We start from the raw sequence: 12,970 nt of genomic DNA on the forward strand, positions 1-12,970 counted from the left end.
AAACACTTTATAATACACACCTAGAAGGTCACTCCGGTGCACAACAGTCAGATGGGTGGCACCGTTCTCCGGTGCCTCCTCTTTCGGCCATCTTGGTCTTCCTTCTTCTGAAGGCGGTGTGCATGACGCATCCTACCTCATGCAGGCGCACTTTCATCTGCTCTCAAAGTGCATCTGCGCAGGACCTCAGTGCCGGCGAGTGTGTATGACGTAGGACGCGTTCTGCACGCCGACTTCAGAAGAAGGATGACCAAGATGGCCGAAAGAGGAGGCGCCGGTCCCGGAGAACTGCACCACCCATCTGACTGTTGTGCACCGGAGCGGCCTTCTAGGTGAGTATTATAAAGTGATTTTTATGTTCTACACAGTGGCCACACCTTATAGGCCCCAAAACTGGTGACAGGTTCCCTTTAAAGCTACTTTAAAGTGTTCCTGTATTTTCACACAAAAATCTGTAAAGCACGGTTTCTTGCTGCCATCTTTCACTTTTCATTTTACACTCCTCTGATAACAATTATCATTACAATTGTTCAAAAAGGAGCAAATCGTGACAGTGATGATACTTGGAAGTGTAAAAGGGCCTTTATTGGGGCAGATTCAGGCTGAGTGCCAAGGCAGCGTGAGCCATAAACACAGCCCTGAACATTTTTTTAATGGACCTTTAACGGTTGCCATATATGTGACGCTTTAAAGGGAACCTGTCAGGTCCAATATGCAGCCACAACCATGAGCAGTTCTAGGTGCATATTGGTAACCCCTGCCTAACCACGTAGTCCCACGAAGCCTATTCCTCTGCACATACATACGCTCGCTACACACCTGATGCGGACCTCCTTCCTATAACAGCCAACAGTGGCTTTTTTGCCTCAGTATTATACAGAAGCACCGAAGCTATATACCATTAGAGGCCATACACCTGGCATATACCCACCGTCCCCTCTATGGGTGCCTGCCATTTAAAGCCATATTGAAGCAATATTGACTACCTGATTTACCTATTGAGTATAGGACACTAATCCTCCTCACGGCATTAAGCCTCTATCCTAATAGCATTTTGACGTTTTCTTCTGGCCACATAGGGCACCTGTAGTTGATTGTCCAAACATCCTTTCAGGATTAAGTAATTTAAGCCTCCCTATGATGATAAGTATCTGATGGCTATAGGACCATATCCTACATAACCGAAAACAAACCCTCATTTATCTACTGTGTTGCATCTCTGACTGTATACCCACCATCACCCCATGCATTGAGATAAGTCCCGATTGAGGAAGACCGAATTTGGTCGAAACGTCTCATTCATGTGGACTTTTTTTCTACCATTCTTCAAAATAATTGAACAAACTGTTTGAATATACACTTTGAGTTTCTACTTTATTTGGGGTAGTGTGCCGGAGTTCTCTTTCTTCTCTTTCTTTTACTGGGTGCATATTGCACCCAGGGCCGGATTATAGGCGGGGCAGGCGGGGCTCCAGCCCAGGGGCCCCCACCAAAAGAGCTTTTAAGGGGGCCGCCACCATACTTGGCACTAAGCACCTGTCAGCATTTTTTTTTTCTTCACACCCTCTCCCCCTCCGTAAAGACAGTCTAATAAATCAGCTGTGTTTTCGGGGGGGGGGGGGGTGAGGTGTTGGAGCACCGCTATTTGCATCTGCATAAACAAACTGCCGGCACAGGACGCTGATTGACCCCGGAAGTACCAGCGGCCTCTTGCACTTCCGGGGTCAGAGGTGTGCTAATGCTCCCTGCTATGTGCTGCGGCCCAGCGAGGGGCGGGGGCAGCTGCCCCCCCCCCCCTAGAAGCAGGGGCACGGTGTGCTGGGCCGCTGTATCTGCTGTCCCCGCTGTGCTCCTCTACAGTGTGTACATGCCAGGCACACTAGCAGGAGCAGGAGGCAGCGCGCTGTGCCGGCTCTGCTGTGTGCCGGCATGTACACTGCAGAGGAGCGCAGCAGAGCCGATGACCGCAGCTTCCTCTTTCCGTTCCTATTCAAATGTATTTGCGTCTTTCAGACGTAAATACATTTGAACAGCGCACCGGGACTGGGCCCCGCCCCCGACGTGCAGCAACGTGATGAGATCAGCACCTTGCTGACGTCATCACAGTGCTGCGGGCGCGCGCCACACAGGGGACATGAGGAAGCCAGCGCTCCATGAAAGAGCTGAAGAGACAGGTTTAATTAATGGGGATGAATGAGGAGGGGCTGAGGACACATAACGGGGAACATTTGTGAAGAAACACAGCTCTGTGACAGGCAGAGGAAGAGTACTGTATTCCGAGGGAGGGGGGGCAGAGGCAGGAGTGTGTAGGGATGGGGCAGTGTAATTTGTGTGTGTAGGGGGTGATGAGGGTTGTATTGTGTGTGGGGGGAGGGGTAATGGAGGGTGCATTGTATTGTGTGTGGGGGGAGGGGTAGTGGAGGGTGCATTGTATTGTGTGGGGGAGGGGTAATGGAGGGTGTATTGTGTGTGGGGGGAGAGGTAATGAGGGGTGCATTGTATTGGGTGTGTGGGGAGGGGTAATGAGGGGTGCATTGTATTGTGTGTGGGGGGAGGGGTAATGGGGGGTGCATTGTATTGTGTGGGGGGGAGGGGTAATGGGGGGTGCATTGTATTGTGTGTGGGGTGCATTGTATTGTGTGTGGGGGGAGGGGTAATGGGGGGTGCATTGTATTGTGTGTGTGTGTAGGGGGTGATAGGGGGTGCATTGTATTGTGTGTGTGTGTGTGTGTAGGGGGTGATAGGGGGTGCATTGTATTGTGTGTGTGTGTGTGTGTAGGGGGTGCATTCTAGTGTGTGTGTGTGTGTGTCAGAGCGGTATGTGTAAGAAGCAGTACTGTGTGTGTATATATGAATTAGAGCAGTCTGTGCGCCCCCCCAGAACTATATGGGTTCCCCAGAGCGCTATGTCACCCATCCCAGTAATGAGTACACCACCAGAGCTGTTTGCCACTCCAGTAATGTCTATGCCCCCTGCCCCTCCTGTAATGTGTATATTGTAGCCCCCAACCCCTCCTGTGATGTATATACAGCAGTGCAGTCATGTCTGTTAGTGACAGCCATCGTGAAACACAGCCACACGTCCTGAAGGAGCTGGACGGAAACAAGCGGGAGAGGTGAGTGAGGCTGCTGGTGACTTCCCCATATTAATACCTGTAATACCTGCTCATGCACACGTAACTGAATATTCTGCAGCGATTTGACAGCACATGTGCGCGCGTCAAATCGCTGCAGAAACACTGCATAATAGATGCAGTTTTTCTGTACAAAAAAAGCCGATTTCCTGCGCTCTGGCTGCTCCCCCCACCATAGACAGAGTGGGAGCTGCATCCATAGCGCGCGGAATAATTGACATGCTCATTTTATGAACGCACAGATTTGGGTCAACATTTTAGCACCCAAATCGCTGCGTTCATAAAAGCAACGTGTGCACGTATCATGCACAATCTACATAGATTGTGCAGGGGATGCAGGACGCATGCATTTACACTGCAGTGCTATACGCAGCGTAAATGCATGTAAGTACGCAATGTGCGCATGAGCCCTAATGTGTCTGTGTCTGCATGTATGTCAGTGTATATGACCGTGCATATATTTATCTGTTTATATGTATTTTTCTGAATTTGTCTTCAAATATGTATATGTACCTATGCCTGTATGTGTATGTGCGTGTCTGTGTGTGGATGGGGTCCACTGAGACTCTTTCACCCGGAGGCCACAGAAACCTGGAGCCGGCCCTGGCTGCCTTAACATTGGGATCAATAAAAAATATGTGACTAAAGCGGGCTTTACACGCTACAATATATCTAACGATGTGTCGGCGGGGTCACGTAACGTACATCCGGCATTGTTAGTGATATTGTAGTGTGTGACAGCTACGAGCGACCCTAATTGTGTGTTAAAACGTTGATCGCATACACATCATTCATTTTCTAAAAATTGAACGTCTGGTTGTTCATCGTTCTTGAGGCAGCACACATCGCTCCGTGTGACACCCCGGGAACGATGAACACAGCTTACCTGCGTCCCGCCGGCAATGCGGAAGGAAGGAGGTGGGCGGGATGTTTACGTCCCGCTCATCTCCGCCCCTCCGCTTCTATTGGCCGGCCGCTGTGATGCCGAACGTCCCTCCCACTTCAGGAAGTGGATGTTCGCCGCCCACAGCGAGGTCGTTTGGAAGGTAAGTACGTGTGACGGGGGTTAATCGTTTGTGCGACACGGGCAACAAATTGCCTGTTCCGCACGTACGATGGGGGCGTGTGCGATCGCATACAAGATCGCATATGTAATTGAAACATGTAAAGCAGCCTTAACTCTACTTTCTGTGTATAAGTGACGGCTGTGAGTTATCCTGGACTGTGTCTGTATTGTAGTGCTGTAAAACTGAATGTGGCAGAACAGGATAAGATAAATCTTCATTGGATTTATATCTAAATGCTACAGTTCGTGCTCTACTGTTATGGCTAAAAATGTTAACGTTATGGGGCCCCCACCAGATTTTCTGCCCAGGGGCCCCCACCAACCTTAATCTGGCCCTGATTGCACCTAACTGGTTCACTTTCAAGGGAATCTGTCGATAGGTTTTTGCTACCTCCTCTGAGAGCAGCATGATGTAGGCAAAGTCTCTGAATCCAACAATGTAAAACTTAGATTAATAGGTGCAGCCATTCTTACACAATCAGAATTTTTAGATTAACCATGTAGCAGAGTCCAAAGATATGTCCTGCCCTCTCCAGGCTCTCTGTAGAGATAGTACATTGACAGTGGGCTGTCAATCAGAGGAGGGGTTTGTCCCGCACTGCTGTGCTGGTGATATTGTAATCCGACTAATGATACGTCCTGTTGGTTAAATAAATATAGCACATAAACAGCATATGGGACCTTGACAAGGCAGGCATCCCTGAATTCTATCTTTTAACCCTTGCAGTATTCTGGCTTCAGATTACATAGCAAAAACCTGCAAACAGATTCCCTTTTAGGCCCGTTTCACACGTCAGTGAAAACCACTGACGTTTTTCACTGGCGTGTAAAACACGCACATGTCCCTCCGTGTGCCGTGAATTACGGCACACGTGGGTTGTCTAAGTGCAATCCGGGCTCCGTTCTCCGTGGCCCGTGATTGCACTTAGAGATTAACTCACCTGTGCGCGCTCCCGCTCTCCATGATGCTGATCGCTCCCGCGGTGCAGCATCCGACCGGCGCTGACACCCGCAGCAGCTGCTTCCGGGTCAGCTGTGTCGTGCATCATGAATATGCGCGACAGTAATGAGCTGGCTCCGAAGTAGCAAGCTGCACGGGCTGCAGAGGACATTGCTGGAGCCGGGTGAGTAAAAATGATTTTTATTTTAAAAGCACGTTTTTTTCTGGCACGTGTTTCACGGACCACACCACTGCGTGGTCCGTGGGACATCAGTGATGCCAGAAAAAAATGGACATGTCTCCGTGCGGCAATCACGGACACGCGAGTACGCCGCACGGAGACACGTGCAGTGAAAAATCACTGATGTGTGAGCAGACCCATTCATTATAATGGGTCTGCGTATGTCAGTGATTCTGGTACGTTTAAAAAAAAGCACAAACGTACCAGAATCACTGACGTGTGAAAGGGGCCTTAAGTAGTGGAATTCCCCACTGGAAACAGCACCTTAACGAAGAGGGAGACCCACTTAATTACTTTGCAAATGAGTGGGAGAAAAGGCCTAGAATGCTTTGATTCCATGTTCACATTGGTGTAGTGTTTTTACATGATTCAATCTGCCTCACATATACATTCAATAAAATCATCAAAATGTAAAGTGTAAAAAAAATTAAGTGATAATAGTCAACTATTGTAAAAAATTATGTAATGCACAATGTAAATTTTTCGTTTCAGGGGAGGTTACGCCAGGATTGACACAGACAGAGTATGCCCTTCGTCGTCACAAGCTGATGTTGAAGATACATAACGAATCTCAAGCTTTGGGACTTGAAACAGATTATGCTGCAGTTTTCTTATCCAGTACTATCATGTATATGGCAAACGACATCCCGTTTCCATTTCATCAGAACAATGACTTTCTCTATTTGTGCGGCTTTTTAGAGCCAGATAGCATTCTGCTATTACAAAGCAGACCAGGACATTGTATGCCATCTCACACAGCCACGCTCTTTGTGCCACGCAGAGACTCTGGACGGGAACTATGGGATGGTCCTCGCTCTGGCACTGATGGAGCTGTTGCACTGACTGGAGTAGATGAAGCTTATCCATTAGAGGAGTTTAAACATATACTCCCCAGGCTACTTGGTATGTGGATCTTTACTTTTAAATTAAAGGAGTGTTCTGAACCTTTTTTTCTGCTCCATTTTGCAATATGAATGAAATATAAAGTAGTTATATTCACACTGTGACTGGCCCACAGGAGAGCCGGTGACTCCGCTGATGGGCCCAACACCACCCTCTATATGAGCAGTAGTTGACACTATACACTTGATTCACTATAAAAATTTAAGCAAAAAAAAAAAACAACACACCATCCAAATAGAACACCTCGTATTGGTGTGCCAAACTAGTCATCTGGACTTGTTTTATACACATCTCATGAAGAAAAAAAAGGAAAAAAATGTGTATCACAGCAAAAAGTTTTTATTTATTAAAAGGATAATATTTTATTCATAGACATATTTAGTTAAAAACAATTAAGGGTACCAAAAATGGCCAGCAGGTGGTGCCAAAAACCCCACAGAAGGAAAAAACACAATATAAAAAGAAATTGTATATCGGGTATATGGAAATGTCACTAGTTGTCACAAACATTAAATATTGTCCAGACAGCCAAAAAAATAATTTTCTCTATCGTTTCATTGGGGGACACAGGACCATGGGTTATGCTGCTGTCACTAGGAGGCTGACACTAAGTAAACATAAAAAGTTAGCTCCTCCCTAGCAGTATACACCCCGAGCCGGAGGCGATCAGTTTTTAGCTTAGTGTCGTAGGAGGCTGATGTGGGCCGTCTCGGCCCCCCTCAGCCATGTATGTTTTTTTGCGCTTTTTTCTTTTATTTCGGCGCCGCTCATCACTCTCATACCTGTCGTCTTTTTCTCTGCAGGTATTCGCTTCACTCATCCTCCGCAGCCCTGTGGGTACCACTCCCCAGGGTCGCAGGGGCTTGAGATTTCGGGCCCTCTCCCCCATCCATCCCCGTGGTACCGCTCCCGGGGGTGCACGTGTGGGCAGGTTGCTTTGTGGGCACCCCTGATTCGCCCTGCGGTATCACCCCAAAGGGCGTACAGGGGAGTACAGCAGGGATGGAACCTCCGCAGCGTGTGTAATCGATGGGGCCCTGTCACGCTGCTTTCTCCTGCAAGGGGGCTGCTACCCCCATCATGATGTCCACTACCCTGCCTCAGCACGCTCTCCCCCGGAGTCTTCCTGGACGAGTAGCGCTGTACACAGGCAGGGGCAGGGAGCCCTGCCTGCACCGCATCCGTTGCTGGGCCGGCGCCGCCGATTACAGGTAGGACCGACCTCTCCTGCACTTTCCCCCGGCCCTCTCCATAAATTTAGCCCCCGGTCTCGGCCTAGTCGCTCCTGCGTCCTAGCCACGCCCCCGCTGCAGCGCTATTGGCCGCCGGTCGTCTCCCTCTGTATCCTCCCACTGCTCTGCCTCCTGGCTGATGGTGGGGGCTGTGGATCCTCCGGTTTTCGCGCCGGAATGCTGCTCCTCCCCCAGCCTCCTCCAGCGTCCCCTCGCCATTTTAGCCTGTCTCTGGTCCCCTGAGGCTGCAGCGCGCCGGCGTTCTGACCCTTCTGGCCAGCTCACTCCTGGACTCCCTCTTCTGGACTGGTGGGCAGCACGCAGGACCTGGGTAAGCTCTGCTCCTAAGGAGTAGCCCTCACTAGGTAGCGTTCTCTGAGTTTAGGGACGAGTTAACCCTCTCCTGTCTCCTTCCTAGCAGCCACCAGGGAGAGTACTTGCTTTCACCATGCCTAAGGCTAAGCCCACCCAATCCAAGCAGGCCCCCTTTGCACTATTTTTTGCATGCTCCTCCTGCAAGTCCAAATTTTCCCAGGGTCAGGACGCCCCACTATGCTCCGTCTGTTCTACAGACGCGCAGCCCCCGCAGGACTCCGCGGCCGACGTTTCTGATACCGCAGACGCCACAGCGCCATTTGCTGCAGGGCCCTGCGTCCCGCCCCCCCCCCCCCGACTGGCTAGCGTCCCTGTCCCAGTCCGTAGATTCCCTCTCTGAGGCTTCTCGGACCATCGCGCAAGCACTGCGCCTGCTGCCGTCGCTCGCCCAGATTCCCGCAGACCCGGCGCACTCGCCTCCGGAGCAGGTGAGCCCCGTTGCAGGGTCCTCCTCTGCTGCTCAGAAACGGACCCGCCAGGTCTCGTCCTCAGACTCTTCCCAGGTTTCACCTTCATCCCCAGGTCCAGACCGTCAGTCCTCCAGGGAGGCTTCTGACTGCTCCGATGATGATTCCGATGCGGCACCCCTGCAGGACTCAGAGCAGGCGGCTGATATTCGGCGCATGGTGAATAGTCTGATAGAAGCAGTAAACCAGACCTTGAAGGTACAGGTGGACCCCGTCTCCTCCCAGAGCACCCAGGTCTCGTTTAAGCGAGTGAAGCGGGCCCAGAACACATTCAGCGGACATCCAGAATTCGCTGAGTTACTGCGCAGCCACAGGCAACAGCCGGACAGGGTATTTACCAGCGGTAAGTCCATCGATTTGCATTATCCCTTTCCTGAGGGTCTTCGAAAGGATTGGGCAGGCTCCCCTGTGGTCGACCCCCCCAATCTCCCACCTGTCTTCTCACACAGTCCTTCCACTCACTAACGGTACGTCTCTTAAGGACCCTACGGACCGTACTATTGACAGGTTGGCCCGTTCCGCCTTCGAGGCAGCGGGCACATCCCTCTCTCCGGCCTTTGCCTCGGTTTGGGTTGCGAAGGCCCTGATGTCCTGGGCGGACACGCTATGTTGCGGTCTCCGCGCCATTCCTGCCAATCCGGACCTGGTTCCCATCGCCTCGCAGATTTCCCTCGCGGGTGAGTACCTGCTTAATGCAGCCCTGGCGTCTGCAAGTTGCGCGGCCCAGGCCGCCAGCAACAATGTGGCCATCCGTCGAGCCCTCTGGCTCCGGTCCTGGAACGCGGATGCGGCCTCTAAGAAGTCACTAACTTCCCTGCCTTTCCTAGGGGAACGTCTCTTCGGAGATAAGCTGGACCAGTTGATCTCCGATGCAACGGGAGGAAAGAGTACAGCTCTCCCCCAATTGCGCCCCAAGCGCTTCCAGAATCGGCGCCCCACCGCTCGTTTCCGGCCCTTTCGCAGCTTCAACTCCACTCCCCAGCCGCGGAAAAGCCGCTCTCCTCCGAGAGACAGGAAGACCCCGTCATTCAAGACCAATCCCGCCTGGCGTTCACGTCCCCGCCAGTCCACGAGATCCTCTTCTGGTTACCGCCGACGTTCCTCCATGTGACTCGCGGTCGGGAGGGTGTCTGTCTCGTTTTCAGCATGTGTGGATCCCCCTGACCGCCGATGCCTGGGTCAGAGAGATCATCACATCAGGCTACAAAATAGAATTCGAAGCAAAGCCACCGAGACGTTTTTTCCTATCTCGCTCTCCTGAGTCTCCCGCGCGGGCTCGCGCGTTCTTTCACTCCATAGACTCCCTCCTCCGAGCCGGAGTCGTGGTACCAGTCCCTCCCGCAGAGCGTTTCAAGGGGTTCTATTCCAACCTTTTCGTGGTCCCCAAAAAGGACGGCTCTGTCTGTCCCGTCCTCGACCTAAAGCTTCTAAACAGGTCGGTGAGGCCTCGGCCGTTTCGAATGGAGTCACTCCGGTCAGTCATCGCGTCCATGGAGATAGGCGAATTCCTGGCATCGCTGGATATTCAAGACGCCTATCTTCACATCCTGATAGCCACCTCTCACCAACAGTTCCTCCGCTTTGCGATAGCGGAAGATCACTTCCAATTCACGGCTCTTCCCTTCGGCCTCTCATCCGCACCCAGGGTCTTTACGAAGATCATGGCTGCTGCCATGTCCGTCCTTGTTAAAAAGCATTAAAATTAATACATCTAGTTATCAAATATTTTATAGTAAGACATATACGTTCACAGTTCTGTTTATGTTGGAGGGCATAGTTTATTAATTAAGTTTTTACGGAATAAGTATTAAAATATCTATATTGAGTATACTTGAGTACTGACGTGGAAGGATATATATAAATCCTTCCCGAAGCTTCCAGAAGATTATGTCATATGGAACTATACAACTAGAACACCCTATATGGACTGAACAGCTGGTATATAATACACGATGGAGGTGGTCACTGGTCGCTCCTCCACATTGCCTACGGTCAGAAGACTCCAGTGCTGCAAGACACGCTGGCTAAGAGATGACATCCCCTGCCTTGCTATTCAGGACCCAAAGAGAGATGGGTAAAGACTTCCCATTGTTCGGTATGGACTAAATGAACTCTTTGCGTAAGCTATCAAAGTATATTATTTTTCCTTTCTGTAAATGAACCCTGGCAACCATTTTTAAAATAGATAAAATACATTTATTTTTTACATTTTTGAAGTCTTTTCTTTCATGCACCTTTACGTATTTGAAGAAAATATATTTAAGAGTATATTTTTTTTAACATTTTGGCGAGCTCAGTCATTCGTGTTTTTTTTTTGAATTTTTTTGCTTCTTCCTTCACTTTGCATACGGGGGGAGAGACAGAGACATCTCCTGCAAAAGATCAGGAATCGACAATTTATAAAAATCACGCAGAACCTAGGAAATACGTATAAGTCAAGTTGCATGAATGTTTTTTTTTTTTAAATGAACTTTAAAGACTTTATAAAGCCACAGAAGTTAACTTTTGACGTATTTTTGAGCAAGAAAGATAAAGTCAGTCCATAAGAAGTATTAGACGTGCTGAACAAAGTGAATCAAGTCTTAAAGGATCATCCATGAGATCATCTGATCATTTCAGGTAAGAAAATGGATTTTATCTCTTCATATGTTAAGCAAAGTAAAATTCAATTCACTTATTCAGATATTTCTAATGTGGAAGAGATTTGGTTACGCTTTTATGAGGAGTGTGAACTTGAGAATTCACGTATAGAATGTGTAAGGTCTTTTAATAGAGAGAAACAGAAAATCAGAAATGTCTGTCATTTAGTCTATGATTTTCACAAGTTAATCGTAGAAAAATGTAAAAATGGTGGAAATAGACAACCTGAATTGTCAGGAGAGTCAGTGACAGAGAAATCCGAAGACTGCTTAGACCCTGGAATGTCAGTCAGTGATATGGTGAATTCTGACTGTAATGTTGGAAATGATAAGTCAGATGATTTAGACTGTAATTTTGCAAATCAGAATCTTGATAATGGCGGCAGACATGTGCTACCTAATCAAGGTGCCTTTCAAGATGCTGAGAAAGAAGCAGGAAATGACGTAGAGAAGCCAGAAGGGGGAGGAGCCAGAGTGGGAGACGTGCAGAAAGGACACGTGGAGAGAGAAAATGGCGACGATCAGTTTCTAAAAATAGAACAGGCTAATTTAGGGATTAAAATTAGAAAGAGTCTATTGGACATATGCAAATTAATTCCTGCATATAATCCTAAAGTACATGTTTGCAGAAATTCAGAGATATTTGAAAGTTCCATTGAGAAGTTAAATTTAACCAATAGTGAGACGAATCAGTTATTCCGTATGTGGATACCTCAGCATTTCTTTAGACAATTGGCATTAAAAAAGTCTTCTGACAATGAGACATTTGATTGTTCAGATGATAACGATATCATAAGGCTGAAAAATCTCATCTTCTGTGCAAGGAATGAATCTGATCCAAATTATGAGATGTTGAAGGAATTACAAATTGAACAGAATGAGAGTACGTTCTCATTTATGTCCATTTTTGAACGTTTGTATAGGGCGGTCATTCCAAATGTCAGATTGGATGGAATGATACGTTTATTCATCAAGAAATTTAATTTCCTTGATAATGCCGCCTGTGCGGTGGCATTAAATAAAAAGTCCCTATTCGAATGTACGACATTTATCGATTTTGTTAGGAAAAGTCAGTCAAAACAGAAATTAATTAGTTCTGAAAAACCAACACGAAAAAGGGAGAGTTTTTGTGAAAAACCAACAGTGTCTCCCAGATCCAAATATTTCTGTGACAAGATGTATGAAATTCGCAGGAAATTTCATGTGAATTATAAGTCATGCACCCCCCCTCTTTCCTTGTCACCTTCAATGAAAGAGAAAATTGTCACAAAATCTGATACCGATTATCTCAGACAAGCGATTTTTAAAAGCCCTGAAGGACAGAAACAGGTGTCTTGTGCAGATTCTCTCCCCTGGTCACTAGTGAAAGAAAAAAGGTCGTCCAGAGAATTTGACAGCCAGCGACAGCTGGGTGGTTTTTCAGAGAAAGACATTTTTTCTCATTTAAGGACAAAAATTGAGTTACAAAATAATTTCAATTCCAATATTCTGGAAATTACTGTAATAAATCGAATCTTGCAAAAATTGAGGTTTGGTCTTTAGCTGGATAAAAGGGGATTTCTGGATAAATTAATTTTGCTATTTGATAATCATAATTTTTCATATACAGTGAATATATATATATATATATATATATATATATATATATATATATATATATATATATATATATATTAAAAGTAGTGATAGTAAATCAAGGTCATATTTTCATTTAGTCAAATGATAGTTTAATGTTATAAATTAATAATTTAATCTCTGTATATGAATAATAATATTTAAAATAAAACAATAAGAGAAAGTAACAGATTTTAAGTGTTTTCATTTTTATCATGAATATAATAATTTTATTCTTTTATTTCCCTCAGAATTTATCAGTAAAGCAGATTGATGAAGTATTAACTTTTTATTTATACATTTGTTCTTGTCCTCAATCAGGTAACATATATTTTATTGGGTAAGGTTAATCGCGAAAG

At 47.2% G+C, this 12,970-nt stretch overlaps 1 protein-coding gene across 1 annotated transcript in view; it reads left to right on the forward strand.

Moving 5' to 3' along the window:
- Nucleotides 1-12,970, forward strand: part of XPNPEP3 (X-prolyl aminopeptidase 3) — a 301,518-nt gene that overhangs the window by 93,756 nt on the left and 194,792 nt on the right. Inside the window, exon 3 of the mRNA XM_075321922.1 lies at nucleotides 5,874-6,284. Within this exon, the coding sequence (XP_075178037.1) occupies nucleotides 5,874-6,284 (411 nt within the window). The remainder of the gene's footprint in view (nucleotides 1-5,873; nucleotides 6,285-12,970) is intronic.

The sequence above is a fragment of the Anomaloglossus baeobatrachus genome, chromosome 8 (assembly GCF_048569485.1).
Source record: "Anomaloglossus baeobatrachus isolate aAnoBae1 chromosome 8, aAnoBae1.hap1, whole genome shotgun sequence".
NCBI lineage: Eukaryota > Metazoa > Chordata > Amphibia > Anura > Aromobatidae > Anomaloglossus > Anomaloglossus baeobatrachus.